The sequence below is a fragment of the Canis lupus genome, chromosome 13 (genome assembly GCF_048164855.1).
Source record: "Canis lupus baileyi chromosome 13, mCanLup2.hap1, whole genome shotgun sequence".
Lineage (NCBI taxonomy): Eukaryota > Metazoa > Chordata > Mammalia > Carnivora > Canidae > Canis > Canis lupus.
In genome coordinates, this window is record NC_132850.1 from 5,069,966 (window position 1) to 5,087,577 (window position 17,612).

The following is a 17,612-nucleotide window of genomic DNA, read 5'->3' on the forward strand; positions in this document are numbered from 1 at the left end:
GGAAGCTCTTGTTACCAGTTTTTCTAATTGGCTGTTCCTCTTCATCTTTTTTTTTTTTTTTTTTAAGATTTTATTTATTCATCCATGAGAGACAGAGAAAGAGGGGCATGGATAGAGGCAGAGAGAGAAGCAGGCTCCATGCAGGAGGCCTGATGTGGGACTTGATCCCAGGACTCCGGGATCACACCCTGAGCTGAAGGCAGAGGCTCAACAGCTGAGCCACCCAGGCACCCTTCATCTGTTCAATATATACTTTTATATTTGTTAGTAACATGGTTGCTTAATCAAGAATAAAACATTTCTACAGCACCTATAGCACTTAAACCTCCCCTGCACTAAATCCAGAGGAAACATCATTCCTTTCTATAATTCCAAGCAAGCCTCATTCATTGGCTCCAATTGGGCCATGTGCTTGATTTGGAAGATTCTTGAAAGTACAGTTAAGAGAAGAAAGTAAAATGTGGAAATTATGTGCATAATATGCTACCATTTGTTTTAAAAAGGGCAAAGGAAGCGAGTGTATGCATGTACAGGCACAGAGTATCTCTAGGATACTCAAAATATGGTTGCCTCTGGGTAGGGGTACTGTATGTCTGGGGAAGGTTTTTTTTTTTTTTTTTTTTTTAAAGATTTATTTATTCATGATAGAGAGAGAGAGGCGGAGACACAGGCAGAGGGAGAAGCAGGCTCCATGCCGGAAGCCCGACGCAGGACTCAATTCCGGGACTCCAGGATCACACCCTGGGCCAAAGGCAGGCGCCAAACTGCTAAGCCACCCAGGGATCCCCCCCACTTTTTTTTAAGATTTTATTTATTTATTTATTTATTTTTAATTTTTATTTATTTATGATAGTCACACACAGAGAGAGAGAGAGAGGCAGAGACATAGGCAGAGGGAGAAGCAGGCTCCATGCACCAGGAGCCCGATGCGGGATTCGATCCCGGGTCTCCAGGATTGCGCCCTGGGCCAAAGGCAGGCGCTAAACCGCTGCGCCACCCAGGGATCCCTAAGATTTTAATTATTTATTCATGAGAGACACACAGAGAGGCAGAGACACAGGCAGAGAGAGAAGTAGGCTCCTTGCAGGGACCCTGATGTGGGACTTGATCCCAGGACCCTGGGATCACAACCTGAGCCAAAGGCAGACCAAGTGCAGAGCCACCCAGGTGTCCCCAGGGAAGATTTTTCATTATCTTTTATACCTTTTGAATTTTGAACCACATCAATTACCTATTCAAAAAAAATTAAATAAAAAACATAGTCACCAAAGCTCTCAGTGTTTTCCCTTGTGTACAGAGTTCAACAGTCAGGGTCAAAAGGCACAGGCCAAAGGGGTTATGAGTCCCATTTAACAGAGTGTAGGGAAAGAAGGGACTTAAGGGCAACAAATAATGGTGTTTAGAGAGAGTAAGTAACTTGTCCTGTTTAATTATCAATTGCAAAGAACCTAACAGCTTTATCCCTCCTTCCTCCCAAACCCAGTTCTGGGTTGGGTTTGGCCAACAAAGTTGGCCAATAGTCTTGGGGCGGCTGGGTGGCTTGACCACTTACGCACCAGACTTTGACTCAGGTCATGATCTCAGGGTCCTGGGGTTGAACCCTGCATCCCGCCTCCCCCCTCAGCAGGGAGTCGGCTTGTCTATCTCCCTCTACCCCTCCCCACCCTCATGCTTGCTAATAAATAAAATCTTAATTAAAAAAAGAAATCATACAGTCCTATTTGTTCTTATTCAAACCGCTTAAAGAACGGGGATATTGGAGCTTGCTCCTTGCTTTCAAGTCCATTAAAAAAAATTTAAAGTTCTCAAAAAAGCAATACAGGGAAAGAATTGACTAAACATACAGAGGCAAAAGGCAAGGTTGCTTGTTCCAGAGCTATTTGTGGGTATCTGATAGAAATGAAGGCTTTTGATATTCTGTAAAGACATGAAGGCAATGCTTTCCAACAGAATTAAGTGTTCTCTGTCACTCTTTTTTTACCTTCAGGTAAATACAATCGAATGGAATTTGGTCTTCTCTCATTCTACAACCAAGAGCTCAGGAATGAAAAGAGATCTTGAATGAAAGGGCATGTACCTACATTAAGCCTTGATTAATATTGTGCTTTACTCTCCAGCATTTCCATTTGACGTCTGATTTTCCAAAATTATATATACATGGGAATCCCACTTTGGACTTAAAAATTTCAGAAAAGCTCATGAGCACAGAGCACAGTGAAACAATCTGACATAGGACACGCACCGCAGGGGACTTTGCTAGAAGGACTCCACCTTGTTTCTCCATTGTGACTGATTAGTGAGTAGTTTGTTTGTTTGTTTGTTTGTTTATTTTTTAGTGAGTAGTTTAACAAAATGCTGCTTGGATAAAGATTTGCCCTATAACAAAGAATAAGCAGGATCTTGCTCAAGTGCCAAATCCCTTCCTTCCAATTTTGAGACTACAATGCAATGTTACTTTCTCTTTTGAGGAGACTCTTATATTCAGCTGGTATTTTTTTTTAAGATTTTATTTATTTATTCATGAGACACACACACAGGGAGAGAGAGGCAGAGACACAGGCAGAGGGAGAAGCAGGCTCCATGTGGGTAGCCCGATGTGAGACTTGATTCCGGGTCTCCAGGATCATGCTCTGGGCTGAAGGCAGCGCTAAACCGTGGAGCCACCTGGGGTTGCCCCTCAGCTGGTATTTTTAACTCAAAATGCTGCAAGACTAATAAAGAACAATACAAAAAGGAAATCACAATACCAATTCCACTTAAAGTAGCATTAAAAACAAAAACAAAAAATATAACCCAGGGGTACCTGGCTGGTTCAACTGGTAGAGCATGCAACTCTTGATCTCCAGGTTATTAGTTCAAAACCCACTTTAGGTGTAGAGATTATTAAAATATAAATAAACTTAAAAATATTTTTTTAATTTTCTTTTTTATCTATTTATTCATGAGAGAGAGAGGGGCAGAGACACAGGGAGAGGGAGAAGCAGGCTCCATGCAGGGAGCCCAATGTGGGACTCAATCCCAGGTCTCCAGGATCACGCCCTGGGCCGAAGGCAGGCACTAAACTGCTGAGCCACCCGGGCTGCCCTAAAACTTTTTAAGTTGGCAGCTGCATGTATTAAACAAAACTCACCAAATTTAGGAATTAACTTTACCAGGAGGTAAAAGACTTGTACAATGAAAATTACATAACACAGCTGAAAGAAACTAAAAAAGACCTAAATACACAGAAAGACATCCTATGCTCATAGATTCAAAGATTTATTGTTGCTGTCAATATTACAAGCTACAGATTTAATACAATTCCTATCAAAATCCCAGTATTTTTTGCAAAATAGAAAAACCCATCCTACAATTCATACAGAATCTCAAGGGACCCCGAGGAGCCAAAACAATCCTGAAAAACAAGAACAAAACTGGAAGATTCCCACTTCCTGATTTTAAAACATATTAAGGCTACAGTAATCATAACTGTGTGGAAGCGGCAGAAAGACAGATAATATGGACAGTACTGAGCTGAATCCAGAAATAAACCCTTGCATACATAACCAAATGCCTTCTGAGAAGGGTTTCAAGACCACTCACCAAGGAAAAGAGTCAACAAATGCTGGAAAATCTGGATATCTACATGCAAAAGAATGAAGTCAGACCTTTATTTATGTAACAAGATATACAAAAATTAACTCAAAATGGATCCAGGACCTGAAACTATAAAATTTAAAAGAAAACACAGGGGAAAAGTTTCACAATGCTGGATTTGAAATGATTACTTGGATAGGACATCAAAGGCAAGAAAAACAAATTGGATTTGATGAAATATTTAAAATTTGGTGCATCAAAAGACATCATCGGCAGAGTAAAAAGACAACTTCCAAAATGAAAATATTTGCAAATCATGTATCTGATAATCAATATCCCAAATATAAGAGAACTCCAAAAACTCAGCAACAAAAAAATAACTCAATTAAAAAATGGGCAAAAGACCTGAATATTTATCCAAAGAAGATACAGAAATGACCAATAAGCACATGAAAAGATGCAGCATTGCTAATCACTACAGAAATGCAAAATCAAAACTACAATGAGGGGACTTCTGGGTGGCTCAGTTAAGTATCTGCCTTTGGCTCAGGTCATGATCCCAAGGTCCTGGAGCCATGAGTTGGGCTTCCTGGTCGGTGGGGAGTCTGCTTCTCTTTCTGCTCCCCGCCTACCATGTGCTATCTCTCTCTCAAATAATTAAATAAAAATTTTAAAAACCTACAATGAGATACCACCTCTTATCTACTAGATAGCTACTAACAACAACAACCCCCCCGCCCCCACCCCCTCCCCCCAGAAAATAACAAGTGTTGGCAAAGATATGGAGAGACTAGAACACTTGTGTGCTGTTGGTGGGAATGTAAAAAATGATGCAGCCACTATGGAAAATAGTATGGTAGTTCCTCCAACTATTAAAAATGTAATTACCTTATAATCTAGCAATTCCACTCCTGGGTATATATTAAAACCAACTGAAAACAGGGTCTTAAAGAGATTATCTATACACCCATATTCACAGCAGCATTCTTCACAAAAGCTAAAACATGGAAGCAACTGACATGTTCACCAACGGATAAACAGGTAAACAAAATGTGGTATACACACAATGGAATATTATTCAGACTTCAAAAGGAAAGATAGGGGATCCCTGGGTGGCGCAGCGGTTTAGCGTCTGCCTTTGGCTCAGGGCGTGATCCTGGAGACCCGGGATCGAATCCCACGTCAGGCTCCTGGTGCATGGAGCCTGCTTCTCCCTCTGCCTGTGTCTCTGCCCCTCTCTCTCTCTCTGTGACTATCATAAATAAATAAAAATTAAAAAAAAAAAACGGTACTATTTAAAAAAAAAAAAAAAAAAAAAAAAAAAAAAAACAAAAGGAAAGATAGTCTGCAATATGCTACATGGTGACCCCTGAAAATAGTATGCTAAGTGAAATAAACCAGCCACAAAAAGACAAATAGTATGAATACACTTATGTGAAGCAGAATAACCAAAATCCAAGAAAGCAGAATAGTGGTTGACAGGGGCCGTGGGGAAAGGAGGAGTAGTAGGTGGAACTAAAGAGCTTCAGTTTTGCAAGATGAAAAGTGTTCTCCATATGGATGGTGGTAATGGTTGTACAATGTGAATATATTTAGTATCAATGAACTGTATACTTAGAAGGGGTTAAGATGAAAAAAAAAAAGTGGTTAAGATGGTAAACTTTGTGTTATGTGTATTTTACCAAAATAAAAGTTAGGAAAATTCTAAAAGATATCGGAGATCTTAATTCTATTCTCAACACATATTAATTTTTAAGGTTCAAACCTCCCTTCTTCCCTATTTCCCTTTCTTTTATTTTTTTTATTTTTTTTTATTTTTTATTTTTTATTTTTTTTCCTATTTCCCTTTCTTTTAAAAACCATTTCTAGGAGCGCCTGGGTAGGCTCAATTAAGCATCTGCCTTCAGCTCAGGTCATAATTCCTGGGTCCTGGGATCGAGCTCTGAATTGGGCTCCTTGCTCACTGGGGAGCCTGCTTCACCCTCTCCCTGCCGCTCCTCCTGCTTGTGCTGTCAAATAAAATCTTAAAAACAAACAAATGTAGGGGCACCTGGGATTGGGCCCTGCATCGGGCTCCCTGCTCAGTGGTGAGTCTGCTTGTCCCGCCCCTCTGCCCCACCACTTGTGTTCTCTTCCCAAAAAGTAAATATAATCTTAAAACAACAATCCCCCCCCACCATTTCTAAATATGTCAAGAGAAGTACTAATATGCCACATGTAAGATAGCAAATTGAACCAATGGTATTGCTTCTTCAAAATTATCTGAAAATTAATTAAATAAAAACAAAATTAAGCTATCTGAACTTGCTATTTTCTTAGCCTTAATGTTCACAGACCTTACAGTAAACATAACCTCTCTCTCTACTGCCTCTCCCTCCCAGCCCAAGTCTGTATTTTATGGAATATAAACCAGAATGAAAGCAGTAAAGAATATTGCAACTTCTTAAATAACTTAACATGTTTAAAGTACTTTATACATAGTAAATGTCATTAAATGCTGCTTATTATTACCTACATGCTAATTTTTAAGGCATCGGTAAAGCCATTTTTCCAAATTTAAAAAATAGGTTGCAATCTCTTTATAGAGAAGTATGATCCAAGAGAAAAGAGGATAAACAGGATAGAGCAATCCTTTATTTTTAGACACTTTTCACAGAAGTTTTCAGTAAATGAACTTTCCGGGGCAGGGAGGAGAGAACATGAAAACCAGCATCCAGCCATCAGCAGCAGCTATGCTCAGGGCCTGGGATCCTCCTTTCCCAAGTGGTGAGGTGGAGGTGTGTACTTCCCTTCCTTTATTAGCTTATCCCGCTGCCTCCTGATGTCACTCAGACGCTTCATCTGTCAAAGGAGAGAAGTATTTAAACTAGGGAAAATATGTACCAGAAACTGGAGGGCTAGAGAAACAGAACGAAAATTGGTTTCATTTTTAAACTATGGAAGCTTTCCATCCTAGACGGCCTGAGATGAAATCTTCCTTTAAAAAAGTAACTTGAAATCACTTCCCAAGCTCTTAACAAATTCCTAGTACATATAATAATATCTCCTTCAAAAATAGTAACTAGAACGTTCCTGTTATATACAGGATTACAGGTGTTTGCATAAACATGAACAAAACATAGATCAAAAACCTTTTAGAGGCATACCTGTGCACACTTGTCTTTAATAATCTAGTATCTAAAATATTAAAAGATGAGATCATCTCATGGCTGATACATCCTGACCTCTCCATGTAAAGTTGGCACTGCTGCTGGTGACTGATCACTGGGTATGAAGAAGGAAGAAAGAGCTAACATGACGTTCTCTCTCTCTCTCTCTCTCTCTCTCTCTCTCTCTCTCTCTTTTTGTTTTTTAACATGACGTTCTCTTTACCACAGAAACCAAGCCCTGATATGTGCTTGGCTACCTGTCACTACTGGGCCCTGAGCTCTGCTTCTGCCTCTCAGGTAGGACACTGGCTGGTGCCCAACCAACAAAAGCCACACCATACAAGATTGCAGGAAAGCTGTCATTCACCGGGATTCTGCAACACAGAAAAAAAACACACACACCCTCGATCCTAACTGCATTATTCCTCTGCCCAAAGCCCAATGCCTTCCCATTTTACCGAGAAAAAAAGCTGAATCCTTCCTTACAACAACTTACTACTAGGCCTACCTCTGACTTCATGTCTTTTTTTTCCTTCTGATTCTATCTATGTCTTAATACTTTCTCTCATTCTCTCTGCTTCACTGCAGGGACCTTTGCACTTGCTCCTTCCTCTAACCAGAACATTCTTCCCTCGAATCCACATGGCCCACTTTAAGTCTCTGCTCAAACGTCTCCTTGTTGCTGAGCTCTTCTCCAACAACCCTATTTAAAAGAGCATCCAGGACAGCCCGGGTGGCTCCATGGTTTGGCACTGCCTTCAGCCCAGGGCCTGATCCTGGAGACCCGGGATTGAGTCCCGCATCGGGCTCCCTGCATGGAGCTTGCTTCCCCCTCTGCCTGTGTCTCTGCCTCTCTCTCTGTCTCCCATTAATAAACAAACAAACAAACAAATAAATAAGTAAATCTTAAAAAAAAAAAGAGCATCCATTCAGCTCCTACATGCATGCTTTCTATCTTTATCTTCCCTGCTGCACTTATCAACACAGAACACTTTTTAAAAAAAAGTTGTTATTTTTGACACCCTTTTACCCAAATATAAGCTCTATTAGGGCAGGGTTTTTTTTTTTTTTTTTTTTGCAGTTTTCTTACTGTATATTCCTTTTTTTTTTTTTTTAATTTTTATTTATTTATGATAGTCACACACACAGAGAGAGAGAGAGAGAGAGAGAGAGAGGCAGAGACACAGGCAGAGGGAGAAGCAGGCTCCATGCACCGGGAGCCCGACGTGGGATTCGATCCCGGGTCTCCAGGATCGCGCCCTGGGCCAAAGGCAGGCGCCAAACCGCTGCGCCACCCAGGGATCCCCTTACTGTATATTCCTAGCATCTACGATAGCTCCTGACATAAATAGGTGCTTCAATAAACTTTTCTGGTGATTTAGTTTTCACAAAGACATGAAGAGTTAGTATATTTATTTTTTTTTAATTTTTTTTTTATTTATTTATGATAGTCACAGAGAGAGAGAGAGAGAGAGAGGCAGAGACACAGGCAGAGGGAGAAGCAGGCTCCATGCACCGGGAGCCCAACGTGGGATTCGATCCTGGGTCTCCAGGATCGCGCCCTGGGCCAAAGGCAGGCGCCAAACCGCTGCGCCACCCAGGGATCCCAAGAGTTAGTATATTTAGTTAAAGATTCCATTAACCTTAAAGAATCAGTCAGGATATAACTTCAGGAGAAAAAAACTCTAGGTGTCCTAAATAATAAATAACGTTAGCCATTTTTAAAAGATCGCATTTTAAAAATTTCATTATAGGTAACATAAAATATTGCATCCTTAAACATTTCTCTATTAAAGAATCTCTCCCCCCACCCCACCCCCAAAATAAAGAATCTCCAACACAGGACTAGTCATGATTGAGCTATCACTAACACATAATGTCAAACCTTTCTCTGAGGTCTAACAAATCACCTCTTAGCATTGTAGACAGAAGCACAGGCTCTGAAGATGGTAGTATGGTCAGGTTCAAGTCCCAGTTCCCCTGCTCACTACAATATGACCTTAGGCAATGGCCTTGATTTTTTTTGTCTTGCTCCAAGTTTTTAATTGCATAGTGGAAAAATTCCAGTAAAGCATCTCCCAGGGTTATTGTGTGAAATAAATCCACTATTACAAGCTATGAACTTAGAACAGTGCTTAATTCTAATTCCCTGATTCACTAGCTTCTTCGCCTAGGCATTAGTATCTGGTCATTCAGGGTGACCCCTAAAACAGTAATGGACCTATTTACAAATTCACAGGCTGAGGAAGTGACCTGAGAGCAACTCTTTAGTATCTCCAGGTAAAGAAATCGAGACAAAAAAAGGAAGTGAGGAAAAAAAAAAAAAAAAAAAAAAAAAAAAAAAGGAAGTGAGTTGCCCAAAGTCACAAAACCAGTGGTGGGAGAACCATCGTCAAAACCCAGCTCTCAGGCAACCCGGGTGGCTCAGCAGTTTAGCGCTGCCTTCAGCCCAGGGTATGATCCTGGAGACCTGGGATGGAGTCCCACGTTAGGCTTCCTGCATGGAGCCTGCTCCTCCCTCTGCCTGTGCCTCTCTCTCTCTCTGTGTCTGTCACAAATGAATAAATAAAATCTTTAAACAAAACAAAACCCAGCTCTCCCAGAGGCACCTGGCTGGCTCAGTTGGTGGAGCGTGTGGCTCTTGATCTCCAGGTTGTGGGTTCAAGCCCCATGTTGGGTGCAGATTATTTTAAAATAAAATCTTAAAAGAACAACAACAAAATCAGCGCTGCTAACTCCCAATCCAATGTTCTTTCCACCTCACCACACTGCCTCCCTTTGGTGTAAATTTTCCATGAAGAGTAGTCTTAATCTGAGCAATGAGTAACTAGGGTCCACAGGAAGAGAAGTTGGGACATACTGTGAACTTAATAGCTGGTAGGTGGCTAACCATGACCCACTCAATGTCCCTCAGTAATACTAATATATCACCCACTTAATGATTGATATTCCTGCATAGATCATATCCCCTAATTCCTTCCAAGTCTGGCTTCACTTTACCCAAATGCCAATAGCAGATGTTAAAAGATAAGGAATTAAAAATTTTTGATACAAATAACTGTGATAAATTTAACTAAAATCTAATTTTTTATTTTTTTTATTTATGATAGTTACAGAGAGAGAGAGAGAGAGAGAGAGAGAGAGAGGCAGAGACACAGGCAGAGGGAGAAGCAGGCTCCATCCACCGGGAGCCCGGTGTGGCATTCGATCCCGGGTCTCCAGGATCGCGCCCTGGGCCAAAGGCAGGCGCCAAACAGCTGCGCCACCCAGGGATCCCAAATTTAACTAAAATCTAAATTGCCTTCTTGAACTCCAAGGAGTTGGAAGGAATAAAAACATTTCTAGGGTCACTTGGGTGGCCCAGGTGATTAGGCATCTGCCTTTGGCTCAGGTCAGGATCCCCGGATCCTGAGATCAAACTCCATACCGGGCACCCTGCTCAGTGGGGAGCTTGCTTATCCTACTCCCTGTGCCCCCTTGCTTGTGCTTTCTCTCTCTCACTCTCTCTATCTCAAATCAATAAATAAAATCTTAAGAAAAAAAGAAAACACTTCTATTTGTTATATCTGGAGCAGAGAAATAGGCAGAATAACAGCCCATACCCAAAGATTTCTTCTCTAAGGGAGAATAGAGCCCTATATGTTATGTAACTCATTCAACTCTTAAAGAGGTAGATATTATGCTATTAATATCCTTTTTCCCCTGCCTCTTTCGTCAGGCTCACCTAAAGCAATCTCATTAACACCTCTATCTTCCCCAGAGTAGAAATTAACCCAGATTGTTATATCAAGTTCAGTGTAAAAGTATGCAGGGTTTTAATCTCTTCTCAAATGAGGGTTCAATGAATTTGAAACACTTTCACTCAGAAATGTTCGAAGACAAACATCCAAAGCTGGTTGGTAACTTCTGCTTTTAGCCTACTACAAAAACGGGAATGCACACACATGCAATTCCTACTCCGGTGGCTGTAGCAGGGTACAACGCCAAGGAAAATCGGTCAGAAGATGAGGAGGAACACTGAGGAATAAGAGACCCTCCTCAGATCCGAAGGCACTTAACTTCCTTGACATGCTACCTATGTAGAGAAAGTGTTTCACTACCAACCTTTGGCCAATTCGCACTGAGCAAGCCATTGCCAATGACCAACTAAAAACACTTAAAAGCAGCCCCAGTGAAGCAAGGAAATAATTCAGCTCCCGTATCCATCACTCCTCACCGTTTTCTGCCGAAGCAGACATTCTACGAAATCATCAAATTCTATCTTGCACTCTTTCTCTGCACGAGTAGCACCGATTCCATGCGCACATTCTATCCATTCTTTTTCAAAAGCATGGCATCGACTTGGAATCTTGTGAGGCTGTTCAGCACTTTGGATTGTCATCCAATGATCTAAGTTTAGGCCCAGCCTTTTCTGCACATCAAAGAAAGGCATGGCTGAAATGGAAGATAGAAAAAGAAATAATGCCATAAAAGTGCAACCAAATGAGAAAATTCCTAAGAAAAATGGGATAGTTAATTAAAAGTATCCCTCTAGAAAGACAGTTTATGCTATCTCCCAATATATTCTCATTAATTTTTTTCATTTCACGGGTGCCTCCAGTTTATGGTAGATGAACAACATTCGTGTTTTTAGCACCCCCCCCAAAATTGTCTCTGTATTGATAAGGTCATTTTTTTATAAGGTCATCTTAATAAAAAGTCAGCGTTTATGTTTTGACTCAGTAATTCCAATTCTTTTTTTTTTTTTTTTTGTAATTCCAATTCTTTGACACAGATCTGAAGAAGTAACTGAAAAGGAAAAAAAAAAAAGCACAAAAACATTTCTTTACACTTCTCTATCCATATGAACTCAGATGACACCTCTGCGATGTCATCCTAAATCTCGTGTCCGTCCTGTGTTCACACAGCATCTCAACTTCCCACAGGAGTACTCTGCATGCCTCTGTAATGGTTTATTAACCTGAATGTCTCCCTTATTGAACAATGAGTGCTGCGAGGGTAGGGACCAGGTAGGGGCTCAGTAATTGTTGGGGAGGGGGGAGGGAGAACCCCCCAAAAAAGAATCTCAAACAACTTAAGTGTGCAAAAATAGCGATACGGATAGTTAACTCCGGTACCTGCCTAGGAGAATACGTTAGACGTTAGGAAAAACAGATAATACAGATGTACACTTTAAGATTTTATTTATTTATTCATAGAGAGAGAGAGAGAGAGGCAGAGACACAGGCAGAGGGAGAAGCAGGCATCATACAGAGAGCCTGAGGTGGGACTCGATCCAGGGTCTCCAGGATCACGCCCTGGGCTGCAGGCGGCGCTAAACCGCTGTGCCACCGGGGCTGCCCCAGATGTACACTTTAATATTAAATGAGAAAAAGGGTCTCCAGTGTCAAAGAAAAATTGCAAAAGAAGACCGGAAAGCACAAAAAAAGGTCAATAAAGTCATGTACGAGTGGGCAGATTTACACGTGAACTTAATTTTTATATTTTCTACAGATTCCTTCGTTTACTGAATAATAACAGGCACTGGAATGGTGTGTGTGTGTGTGTAGGGGGAGGGGAAGCAGCAGCTTCAACGTTAAGCACTAGAAATGGAGACAGACACACAAGGAACTGGGGACCCAACGGACAAGAGGACTAGAGGGTAAGAGCTCGGGCAGCCCCCGGTGGCTCAGCGGTTTAGCGCCGCCTGCAGCCCAGGGTGTGATCCTGGAGACCCTGGATCGAGTCCCACATCGGGCTCCTTGCATGGAGCCTGTCTCTGCCTCTCTCTCTGTGTATCTCTAATGAATAAATAAAGAAAATCTTAAAAAAAAAAAAAAAAAGGGTAAGAGCTCGAAAGGATAAGCACCAACTCGGCGCAGGAGGCTTAAAAATGCCTTTTAAAGACGGGCTGGAAAAAATAAAAAATAAATAAAATAAGAAAACTAACTAAATAAATAAAGACAGACAGACAGACGGACGGACGGGCTGAGCCTGCCAAGGGAAGGTCGGTGGGCAGCGAGCTCCAGCCGGAGGTCCTGGGTTCGGGGGCGGGGGTGGGGGCACCGAGCACCTAGACGTAGCCGCGGAGCAGAGTGCATGCCGGGATCAAGACCTGGAGAAGCCGGAAGCGGGCGGGGCCGCAACCACTCCGGGCCTCGGAAGCCAGGATGAGGTGGGTGAACCTCAGATTAAGAAACAGAAGGCCAAAAAAGAAAAAGAAAGAAAGAAAAAAGAAACAGAAGGCCGAAGCATGAGTCCGGCAGAAGGAGCCGAGGGAGGCGCGCGCTCCAGGCTTCAGTGACGCAGGGGCCCGGGGGCGCAGGAACCCTGCTCAGAGCTCGGGCCTGGAAGAACGGACGCCCGGGGAAGGTAGAAGAAACTCGTTAAAGGAATCTCAGAGGGGAGCTCCGCAGGCTAAGCCGCCCGCGGACACACGCAGCCCCGACCTACCGTCGCGCCGCGGTGCCCTTGTCGCCTCGCCGGCCGCCGCTCCCGGAGGCTCTATGAGCGGCGCCGAGGCCTGCCGCAAAGGACGCCCAACAGCGCGACGCTTGCAGCGCGACAGCGAAGCCCGCCGTCGCGCCCGGAAACCATAGAAACCAAGCCCTTCGGTCTGCGCCTGCGCGGCTGAGCTGGAACCGATTCGCGATGAGCTGACGGTTGCGTTGGGGGCCTCGGTGGGTTTCCTGCTGCTTCTTTGCCTTGTGCCCCTCGCTGTCACGGCGGCTCGGCTTGGTGAGGGGCTTGGCTCAGGCCATGGAGAGAAAAAGTGGTGCCTTCACCACCTCCGCGTCGGCCCGTGGGGGTCCTGGGCCGTGGACCTCCGCTGGGGGCGTGACACTCGGGCTGCGCCACCTCCGTGCGACCTGACAAAGCGTCTTAACCGCAGTGGGCCTCGGTTCTCCCGTCGTAGGTACCTACAGCGTCGCATTACTTTGGGGGTTAAATGACTTAAGTGTGAAACCCCGAGGAGGTTCCTGGCACGTGGAAAGCTCTCCAAGGCAATCAGTTCTCTGCATATCTCAGCTTCTAGGGTTTTTTGTTGTTGTTGTTGTTGTTTTAAGATTTTATTTTTTCATGAGAACACACAGAGAGAGTCAGGCTCCCTGCAGGGAGCCCGACGTGGGATTGGATCCCAGGTCTCCAGGGTCATGCCCTGGGCCGAAGGCGGTTGGAGCCACCCGGGCTGCCCTCAGCTTCTAGGATTTGCAGATTCGAAAGAGTCATCAGGACATCCAGGGGGCTCCCCTTGGCTACAGCAGGGCCTCGGAAGTGGCGTATGCGGTATACACTGGATGTGAGGGAACAAAGTACTCAAATACTTGTATTTTTAGTCTAATCTTTTTAAACTTATATTAAAAAAATTTTTTTTTATTAAGTAAAAATTCTGCACCCAACATGGAACTCGAACTCAAGACCTGGAGATCAAGAGTCGCAATGCTCCCCTGACTGAGGCAGCCAGGTGTCCCTTTAATGTCTATTTTTTGGTGTAAATGTTTACAAAGTACATTAACATTACTGCAGTTGTACCTATAAGTAACTTACAGAAAATAATACTTAACTTGGGGTTTGGACTGAAAGTTTATTGTCCTTTAAAAGATGTGTTCTAGGGATCCCTGGGTGGCGCAGCGGTTTGGCGCCTGCCTTTGGCCCAGGGCGCGATCCTGGAGACGCGGGATCGAATCCCACGTCGGGCTCCCGGTGCATGGAGCCTGCTTCTCCCTCTGCCTATGTCTCTGCCTCTCTCTCTCTCTCTCTCTCTCTGTGTGACTATCATAAATAAATAAATTAATTAAAAAAATAAAAATAAAAAAATAAAAGATGTGTTCTATGAGCAGCCCTGGTGGCTCAGCGGTTTAGCGCCGCCTTCAGCCCAGGGCGTGATCCTGGAGACCTGGGATCGAGTCCCACGTCGGGCTCCCTGCATGGAGCCTGCTCCCTCTTCCTGTGTCTGTGTCATAAATAAATAAAATCTTTATTTTAAAAAAAAAATTTTTTTATTTTTTTATGATAGTCACAGAGAGAGAGAGAGAGAGAGGCAGAGACATAGGCAGAGGGAGAAGCAGGCTCCAAGCACCGGAAGCCCGACGTGGGATTCGATCCCAGGTCTACCAGGATCACGCCCTGGGCCAAAGGCAGGCGCTAAACCGCTGCGCCACCCAGGGATCCCAAATAAAATCTTTAAATAAAAAAAAAAGATGTGTTCTCTGGGGCGCCTGGGTGGCATTGGGCTTCCTATTCCGTGGGGGGCCTGCTTCTCCCTCTGCCTCCTGCCCTGCTTGTTGTTGCTCCCTGGCGCTCTCTCTGTCAAATAAATCTTTAAAGAAAACAAAATAATGGGGCGTGGGGGGGGGGGGGGAAGGTGTGCTGTCAGAAACGTTTAGAGAAGTCAGGCCTTCCAAGCCTCATTGTCCAAAATCCTCTGCTTAATCCTCCACTCAAAAGTTTGCTGTTTCATTGTATTCTTGGAAAAGTCCTGCCAGCCAGTCTCTGATTTTCCCCCCTTTCCCCTGGAGTGACATGGTTTCCACCCCATCAACATTTATATGGTCAAATTCTTGCTCTGCTTCAGGACTTTTGCGTAATTTTTTCCCCAGAACAGGTGAACTGCCTCCAAGCCCTAGGATCACCCACCCTGGAGAGAATTCCTAAGATCCCACAACTTAACTGGTTTCTTTTAAACATTCTAATTCTCCCGCTGTTCCCTGCAGCCCGTCAGAAACCTCCCAACTGAGATCAGAGTTTCAATTCAGATAGAATTTCCTAAACACCTAATGCATGTCAAACAGAATACTGGAAGATTATGGAATTAGTAATTAATGGCCCTTGCCTGTAAAATAGGGGTAGCAAGATAATGATTGCCAACCTTTTCCACATCTTCCATTTTCTTGTTTAAATTGGTAATATCATCTTCCCAGTCATTCAGGCAGGAATGTTGTATTTTGCCTTTTCATCTTTCATCCAATCTTTTTTTTTAAGATTTAATTTATTCATGAGAGACACAGAGAGAGAGGCAGAGACACAGGGAGAGGGAGAAGCAGGCTCCATGCAGGGAGCCCGACGTGGGACTCAATCTCAGGACTCCAGGATCAGGCCCTGGACTGAAGGCGACACTAAACCAATGAGCCACCCAGGCTGCCCATCATCCAATCTTTTTTATTTTTTTTAATATTTTATTTATTTATTCATGAGAGACACAGAGAGAGACAGAGAGGCAGAGTGAGAAGCAGGCTCCATGCAGGGAGCCTGACGTGGGACTCGGTCCCAGGTCTCCAGGATCAGGCCCTGGGCTAAAGGCAGCACTAAACCGCTAAGCCACCGGGCTGCCCCTCCAATCTTTTAATTACTGGCCAAGTTCTCTCAAATATCCCTTTAACAGGTTTCTAATTTATTTATTTTTTCTTTCTGCCTCCGCAGCTCCTCACTTCAACCTGTTTTTCACTGAGTAATGTTTCTAAAATACTGATTTAATTGTATCACTCCTCAGGTACCAGGCAGGATAGATCAGTACAAAGATGGGTGACTCAAATGTCTCCAAGGCCAAACAGTTCACTATGAGGAAATAAAAACAAGCACCATAATAAATAGCAATTGGTATTTGGCCTCAGTTTGACTGATGGAAGGAGTGGTGTGGTATGTGACAAAGTACATGCCCTGTCTGAAGGTGGCAGCAGCTATTCAGCTCCATCCTACAGCTATGGAGATCAGGGCCCCCAAATCGTCAAATCTTCCAAGCTCTTCAAGAGAAGCCAGAAATCTTTTGTTATTGTTTAAATGTGAAACCTACCACTTTTAAAAAGCAGGGTAACTAATTTTTTTTTAAGTGCTGGCCAGGATCCCTGGGTGGCACAGCGGTTTAGTGCCTGCCTTTGCCCCAGGGCGCGATCCTGGACACCCGGGATCGAATCCCACATCGGGCTCCCAGTGCATGGAGCCTGCTTCTCCCTCTGCCTATGCCTCTGCCTCTCTCTCTCTCTCTAACTATATAAATAAATAAAAATTTTTAAAAAAATTAAGTGCTGGCCAAACAAAATCCACATTGGAAATGGATGTTGATGAGCCAGATTTTAAACTTTGGATAGAGGATGGAATCTGAAGGTAAGGAAAGCAATTTCCTTTGATGGCTTTTTATATCCAGCTTTCCTCCCTTCTTACTCTATTGCTGCCAGTTGCTTTTCTAAAACTCAAAACTGATCATTCAAAAATACACTTCCTGGGAGAAGTGTATTCCTGGGTGGCTCAGTGGTTTAGCGCCGCCTTCAGCCCAGGGCCTGATCCTGGAGCCCCGGGATCGAGTCCGTGTTGGGCTCCCAGCATGGAGCCTGCTTCTCCCTCTGCCTGTGTCTCTGCCTCTCTCTCTCTCTCTCATGAATAAGTAAAATCTTAAAAAAAAAAAAAAAAAAAAAAAAAACACTTCCTAAAAAAGCAAACTAAAAGAACCCAAAACACTTCCTGAGCTCTTATGTGCCGTGGCCCTTGTTGAGCTCTTGGGAGTAAGACACAAAAAGCCGGAGCAAGTGATAAAACAGAAAGATGAACAAAACAAGGGACAACACAAAGGACTGGGTGATTCATACTGCTAGGGTTGTGTAAAGCTCTCCTATTCAAGAAAAGGTTCAAATTCTTGGGTTTGGCATTCAAGACTCCTCATGATCTGATTTCTTCCCATTTCTAAATCTTTGGATATAATTGCTTACTCAGCCTCCATGTGTTCTCGGCCATCTAGAACTGCTCTTTCAAACTTTGTAGGAGCAGCTGCTTCTACCTGGAATGGCCCCAACCTGCCTGCTGCCACCTTCCTACTGTCTCCCAGGCGGATACCTAATCCGTGCAGACCATTTATGGAGCGTTTTCTGGTGAAAGCTTCCCAAAATTCCTCAGGCATTTTCCTAGGCCTTTTTTTTT

General features: G+C 43.4%; 1 protein-coding gene across 2 annotated transcripts; it reads right to left on the reverse strand.

Moving 5' to 3' along the window:
* Positions 1–2,489: 2,489 nt before the first annotated feature.
* NDUFS5 (NADH:ubiquinone oxidoreductase subunit S5) lies at positions 2,490–14,521 on the reverse strand. Of its 2 annotated transcripts, none has more exons than XM_072771862.1 (3): positions 13,158–13,292; positions 10,942–11,159; positions 2,490–2,711 (listed from the first exon to the last, which is right to left on the reverse strand). In XM_072771862.1, exons 2-3 carry the CDS (start codon positions 11,155–11,157, stop codon positions 2,691–2,693), a joined length of 237 nt encoding a protein of 78 aa, XP_072627963.1. In that variant the 5' UTR covers positions 11,158–11,159; positions 13,158–13,292; the 3' UTR covers positions 2,490–2,690. The 2 variants fall into 2 exon arrangements, with proteins under 2 accessions (XP_072627963.1, XP_072627962.1); XM_072771861.1 differs by lacking the exon at positions 2,490–2,711 and adding an exon at positions 6,189–6,417 and having other exon boundaries at positions 13,158–14,521.
* Positions 14,522–17,612: the final 3,091 nt, after the last annotated feature.